Source organism: Alosa pseudoharengus, unplaced genomic scaffold, assembly GCF_046254945.1.
Source record: "Alosa pseudoharengus isolate Yale_2024_CS ecotype anadromous, Long Island Sound unplaced genomic scaffold, YU_APseudo_1.1 YU_APseudo_1.1_scf_1, whole genome shotgun sequence".
Lineage (NCBI taxonomy): Eukaryota > Metazoa > Chordata > Actinopteri > Clupeiformes > Clupeidae > Alosa > Alosa pseudoharengus.
In genome coordinates this window covers 21,817,597-21,825,096 of record NW_027468564.1, presented here as the reverse complement: position 1 = coordinate 21,825,096, position 7,500 = coordinate 21,817,597, and the positions used below count along the sequence as shown (strand labels likewise).

General features: G+C 40.5%; 1 protein-coding gene across 1 annotated transcript in view; it reads left to right on the top strand.

Moving 5' to 3' along the window:
• LOC143123176 (uncharacterized) overlaps nucleotides 1-7,500 on the top strand; it is a 48,399-nt gene that overhangs the window by 32,973 nt on the left and 7,926 nt on the right. The window contains exon 12 of the mRNA XM_076284372.1: nucleotides 4,245-4,324. Within this exon, the coding sequence (XP_076140487.1) occupies nucleotides 4,245-4,324 (80 nt within the window). The remainder of the gene's footprint in view (nucleotides 1-4,244; nucleotides 4,325-7,500) is intronic.

Below are 7,500 nucleotides of genomic sequence, written 5' to 3'. Positions count from 1 at the left end.
CCCCGCAAAGAGAGAGCACTGCGTTGGCCGAACCCAGGTCAACTGCTTGGAAGGCAGCTATGCTAACCACTATACCACCAACGCCACACTATATGGTCCCATCCAAACTAAGCTACGTTGTGTAGGGTATAATGTTTAGATAGCTGAAACCTTATATCCAAACTAAGCTACGTTGTGTAGGGTATAATGTGTAGCTAGCTGAAACCTTATATTCAAACTAAGCTACGTTGTGTACGTAGGGTATAATGTTTAGCTAGCTGAAACCTTATATCCAAACTAAGCTACGTTGTGTAGGGTATAATGTTTAGCTAGCTGGAACCATATGCTCCCATCTAAACTAAGCTACGTTGTGTAGGGTATAATGTTTAGCTAGCTGAAACCTTATATCCAAACTAAGCTACGTTGTGTAGGGTATAATGTTTAGCTAGCTGAAACCTTATATCCAAACTAAGCTACGTTGTGTAGGGTATAATGTTTCGCTAGCTGAAACCTTATGGTCCCATCCAAACTAAGGTACGTTGTGTAGGGTATAATGTTTAGCTAGCTGAAACCTTATATCCAAACTAAGCTACGTTGTGTAGGGTATAATCTTTAGCTAGCTGAAACCTTATATCCAAACTAAGCTACGTTGTGTAGGGTATAATGTTTCGCTAGCTGAAACCTTATGGTTCCATCCAAACTAAGCTACGTTGTGTAGGGTATAATGTTTCGCTAGCTGAAACCTTATGGTCCCATCCAAACTAAGCTACGTTGTGTAGGGTATAATGTTTAGCTAGCTGAAACCTTATATCCAAACTAAGCTACGTTGTGTAGGGTATAATCTTTAGCTAGCTGAAACCTTATATCCAAACTAAGCTACGTTGTGTAGGGTATAATGTTTCGCTAGCTGAAACCTTATGGTCCCATCCAAACTAAGCTACGTTGTGTAGGGTATAATGTTTCGCTAGCTGAAACCTTATGGTCCCATCCAAACTAAGCTACGTTGTGTAGGGTATAATGTTTAGCTAGCTGGAACCTTATGCTCCCATCCAAACTAAGCCCTACTTGTACAAAGGAAGACCTAGCTGTGCGGTGTGTGTGTGTGAGGTCACTTTCCTGCAGCTCTCACTGTCACAGTCTAGCTGTCTTCCAACATCTCCTGAATAGAGTTTTTACTCAAACACAGTCTAGCTGTCTTTCAACATCTCCTGAATAGAGAACAAACAGCAACATCTTGTTCTTTCCAGGAAGATACTCAAGGATTAAAGTTCTCCGTCATAGGACGGATTTCCGTCAATTTGATTTTAGAAATGTCATATTTGAGATCGATGCAGATCCGATGAGAAAAAAAAAGGAGGGGGGGGGGGGCTGTCACCTTTGCTTTTCCTTTTTTAAGGCAACTACAAATATTAGGTAAATGTTTAAAGACCTAATGTTCTTGAGAACTTTCTGTGTCTCAATCCGTGACCGCTCAAGACGATACCTCCTATACGGCCTACGTCAGCCATGAGTTTCGCTTTTTATGTTGTAGCTACACACTTGTCTCGGGCGTTTGCTTAAAAAAAAGAACACGTATGGAGGACTATAACGGTCTAAAAGTTGGATTATAGTGACACAATCGAGACAGCTGATGAGGTTGGCCAATCCGTTTAACTTTTTTGGATATGATATTGTGAGCTCTATGTGCGAATTCGGAGGCTGTGTTCTTTCCGTGCATCAATGTAGACACTTACTATCGCGAACTCTTGTCAGGGGAGGTCATTAATTTTGGGTGTCACCTATGACTTGAACAGATAGCCTGCTATGCCACCCGATGTAGGCTACTATTATTGTTACAGTTTTTAATCAATGCAACTTAACATTATGTGTAAAGCGACGCAATATAAACCGTAGCCTATGCAATTTATTATCCCGTCTGTTATGACATACAACAATGTTTTTCACAATTTGCGAGGAAGGTTTTGACTGAGCGTGTCGAGTAAGGGGGTCAGTCGTGTTTGTGACGCACAGACAGCCTTGTAGCCTATTTTGCTTAGGCCTCACTTTTAACGACAATAGGTTGTGAGTGTATGTTGACAAAAAATAACCATACAATTAAAATAGTCAACTTAAAACTTTGCTATAAAATATTATTAATTTATAGCACAAAACCATAACCAGTGGGCCTACCAGAACCTCGCATATTAGCGTCATGATTTGTGTGCGTCTATTTGGCAAGGCCACTAGCTGTCATGGATGCGTTGTTGCTAAAGGAAGGCAGGTGTCAAAAGTTAAAAAATAAATGCAGATGGGCAGCTGTTGGAAACGGGGGAGAACTAACAAGCCATGGTGTAAAGAAATTAAAGTGCCAGGAGTTTGCTTTTGCGCGGTTCGCTGCAAGAAAATTGTTTATGGATGCAATAGGAAAACGTTTTAGCACGCCACCAATCAGAAGACCGCCATAAGGTTAACGTTCGTGCACTTCAGGACATCTTCCCTACCTGGTGCAACTAGCCACCACGACAGAGGTAGGCTACGTTTATCTATGGCTGACCGTTTTTTTGTTTAGAAAGTAGGCTACGCATGTTCTTTCATAGCGCAACACGACCTGTCCTTAACCATATCGCAACCTCTTGTCAACCTTATACAATCTGTTGCTGAAGACAAAAGCGCCGTCTCCAGATTGTCGTTACAAATGCGCAGACCTCCTGCATGAGCACACACAGTATTGCTGCTCATTGGAAAACTGAGTTGTCTGTAAAACTCAAAATTACCATGTTATCATTAAATGCGGATGAGGCAACAAATGGAAATATGAACAATATCTAGAATGTTCTGATTTGTTACTTTGATGAGGAAATGGGAAGTCTTGCAAACTTGATTTTATAGATTTTACTTGGTGTTGAATTGCAAGAAAAAAATCTCCCCTTTAAACACTTTTGGCCTGAAGTAATTAAATAAGAGTGTGTTAAAGCCTTTCTACAATATTGCTGCAGTAGAAAAGAACAGCAATGGCTAATCAGCAATGGTCAGGGATGGTACTAAAATATATTTTTGTTCATCAGGAAAACTCAATCTCAATCAAGAACACTCTCAATTCGCCTTATTCACATGGCGGCCATTGGCGGCTAAAACGAGGCTACAGGGTACACAAACCATAGGATTGTTATGTTCTATGCATTCACCTGTAGGTGGCATTAATTATATAGTAAGTGTACCCTGTAGCCTCGTTTTGGTTTAAACAATGGCCGCTGTGTGAATAAGGCGAATACTCCCTTTACTTTGCTGTTTGCATCTTTTTGTACATTAAAAACCAATAGGTCGCGACCGCAAAAGGGGTGCTATCTCTATAGGTAGATATGAACAACGTATGACTTATGGCCTGAAAAAAGTTCAGTCAAACGATTTTTTTTCACTTTAATCCCTGGATACTTCCTGAGAGGCCATTTCCTCTCCCTGGAAATGTATGCAAATAGGGTAGCAGTAGTACACGCCCCGCACGAGGGGGGGCCAGTATCCCCCATTTATGCAGTGATCGGGCTCCCTTTTTAACATTGAGGTCTATGGCAGAATCCAAGAATTTTCCAGAATTTGTCAAAGCCTTATTTTTCTGAGCAATGGATGCACATTTCGGGCACGGTATCATGATCTCCAAACCCTCCTCCCCATTTCAGGAGAATGTCGTGACGGTATGATCCTCCAGTCGGGATCAGTCAACATTAATGAAGGTGTACACCAAGTTTGTTTTGTACTCCGGCTTCTGTCTGGCCTGGAACCGAGGCGTTCAAACGTCAGTCATACGTCAGTGACACGCCGCTGTGCAGGCGGGGACTGAACCAGAGCCCGTCTCTGACTGAACTCCACTTTGCCCTCATAGACATGAACTAGGAGTTTGTTTGGTAGATAAGCGCCTTGGTGTAAAGGTCAAAGGTTATGGAGTTTGTTTGGAAGAGAACAAGCTTGTTATAAAGGTCAAAGGTTATGGAGTTTGCTTGGAAGAGAAGAACCTTGTTATAAAGGTCAAAGGTTATGGAGTTTGTTTGGTAGAGAAGAACCTTGTTGTAAAGGTCAAAGGTTATGGAGTTTGTTTGGTAGAGAAGTGCCTTGTTATAAAGGTCAAAGGTTATGGAGTTTGTTTGGTAGAGAAGAACCTTGTTGTTAAGGTCAAAGGTTATGGAGTTACCACAGATGTGTGTATGTTAAAAGCTCTCCGGGTGGTCAAATTTGCATTGATTTACTTTGTGTGTGTGTTTGTGTGTTTGTGTTTACGTGTTTACTTCCCACAGGTGTGTGTGTGTTGAAGGCTTCTCAGGTTGTCAAATTTGCACTGAGAGTTCTACATTGTAATACGTCAACCTTCAATGACGTGAGTATACGATTTGTGTACGTGCTTTTGTTTCTGTGTGTGTGTGTGTGTGTGTGTGTGTGTGTGTGTGTGTGTGTGTGTGTGTGTATATGTGCTTGTGTTTGTGTGTGTGTACGTGCTTGTGTTTCTGTGTGTGTGTGTGTGTGTGTGTGTGTGTGTGTGTATATGCTTGTGTGGTGTGTGTGCGTGTGTACGTGCTTGTGTTTCTGTGTGTGTGTGTGTGTGTGTGTGTGTGTGTGTGTGTGTGTGTATATGTGCTTGTGTGTGTGCGTGTGTACGTGCTTTTGTTTCTGTGTGTGTGTGTGTGTGTGTGCGTGTGTACGTGCTTGTGTTTCTGTGTTCGTGGTTGTGTACGTGCTTGTGTTTCTGTGTGCGTGTGTTTCTGTGTTTCTGTGTGTGTGTGTGTATATGTGCTTGTGGTTCTGTGTGTGTGTGTGTGTGTGTGTGTGTGTGTGTGTATGTGTTTCTGTCAGAGGTGGAAAAGTCCGGCTTCAGAAAGTAAAAGTCCAACCATGTATTGGCTCCACCTGTGCACTTAACACAGGTGATCTCACCAGTTAGCTGCTCTACCTGTGCACTTAACACAGGTGATCTCACCAGTTAGCTGCTCTACCTGTGCACTTAACACAGGTGATCTCACCAGTTAGCTGCTCTACCTGTGCAGGTAACACAGGTGATCTCAACAGTTAGCTGCTCTACCTGTGCAGGTAACACAGGTGATCTCACCAGTTAGCTGCTCTACCTGTGCACTTAACACAGGTGATCTCACCAGTTAGCTGCTCTACCTGTGCACTTAACACAGGTGATCTCACCAGTTAGCTGCTCTACCTGTGCAGGTAACACAGGTGATCTCACAGTTAGCTGCTCTACCTGTGCACTTATACACAGGTGATCTCACCAGTTAGCTGCTCTACCTGTTAGAGCCCGACCAATAAAGGATTTTGAATACAAATATTTGTTGATTTAAAAATCCGATATTCCGATATATCGGCCGATATATATTTTTTTTTTCAGAAACGCGCAACAAAACAGTAACAGATTTCCCTAACATTAGTTATTTGTAGTTATTTATGAGTATTGACAAAAATAATATGATAATGCATTTTAAAAACAAACTTGTTTATTTTTAAATAATATTGTCACAGTGGAACAGAGGAACATCGAAATATATTAAAGTTCTGATAAATAAAATGTATAAAAATAGATATGAAACTTAGATATGAAACTTAAACTAAGATATGAAACTTAGTCTTTTGAACAAAAACAACCAAATCAAAGTTACCAGTATTAAAAGACTTGGTAAGCTTCATAAATATAACTTTGAACTAAGACTTAATAATTACAAAAAATGATGACATTATTACTATCATCATCATTTGTATTATCATTAAACAAGATAAAGGTCACTCCTAAATCTTTGAGTGTGCGTGTGTAATAATTAGTCCCTATTGCCTTATAAGCTACCTTATAATTACAATGTCAGCTTGCCTATCCCTTTACCTGCACTTTTAAAATTATTTCCATCAAGCTACATCAAACCATTTTCAATCATCAGTTGCTGCCTGCCTTCTAAAACCTACTATTTAGTGATCTAAATCCATTATGTAACTCGTTAATGCTGCGGCTGAACGACAGTCTGAAACGCACACTTGACTTGGCGTCATTGGATTTCACACACGTGTAAAAGAAACGCTAACTTTTATGCACAAGCTACGTTTTGCACAAGCTACGTTTGATACCTTTTCTCTATGTCTAAATGTTCACTCCTCGCACGTCTAACTTACATTTTACAATGCAGGGACCGTAACTACAGATATACTAGTTATAAATACAGTAATCATTACTTTATTTAGGCAGAATAAGTTTGTTGTGGTTTCCAAGCTCATTAATGTTAACGTTAGCGGTCTTCCACTGATATTCATGGCATTAGCTAGCTTTGTGGTTAGCTAGTCTATGATGAGCCATAATTTAGCAATGGATAATGTCATACTGCAAATTGTAAAAACATGCGCTTTCAAAATAACAGGCCGGGGAGAGATGATACGTCTCACTGCTATAACTGTCACGCTATTAAAGAAATACATCTTCAGTCACATTTTCAAAAGTTAAAAGGACAGACAGTCAACTACACTGTAACAACGTAACGTAATTACTAGCTAATTCCGCTTCACTCGACTTATTTAACAGCAGCAAAACTGGACATTGTTTTCATGAATTTTGTCATGCTTATTTGAGTTAAGAGAACTGATGGGGGTGTTCTTTTAATTGTTATTTCAAGCAATGTATGTCTCGTGACCAAATCACCATGAACACACTTCACTGATCTCACTCGCGGATAACTGGTTCTCTCTGCCCGACTCGGCTGGATCAGCAGGTTGCAGGATGTGTAGGCGCGTAGGGATGTAACGATATGAAAATTTAACCTCACGGTTATAGTGACCAAAATTATCACGGTTTTCGGTATTATCGCAATATTTTTAAAAGTATGTTCAATATGTTCAGAAAGGACTAATAGGCCTACACAAGCTGAAATAGTTTCAAAAAGTGTGACAGCATTTACTATTACAAAATATAGGCAAAACCTTATCAAAAGTGCAATATTTAACCAGGGACGCTGGAACTCATCTGGGGGTTTTCATCTGGGGGTGCTCATAAAGGGGGTGCTGAGGGAGGGTAAAAAATTGTTACTGAGTAGATGTGATTCTTTTATTCTGGTGCATTTTAAGGTGGCCTATTGCTACTGGAGGAGGTCATATTTTCATTCACATTCATAGGCCTACATCCTGACTGCACAAACAAACCTGGCATTCTTAATTCATAGCATAACGTTACTGTGGCATTGTGTGTTGTCCCGTTCACTTTTTCCTTGGTCATGTTTAATTGGCTTTGTGCCACAATTAAATCCATCAAGTAGATAACAGAATCAGTAGGGTATCAGTTGTGTTTCATTGTACCAGGCTACTGTATGTCAAAAGCAGGCTTGGATGAAGCTGGGAAGGATTAAACACACGGTTTCCACACCGCGGTAATCAACAGTGATAATCATGATGTTTGACATGAAAACGGTAATTATTATCGTCAACATTTTTATCGCGGTTTACCATTATACCGGTAATCGTTACATCCCTAGTGGCGCGTTATACACGAGTGTTGCCAGCAGTGTAGAGTGCCCTCTG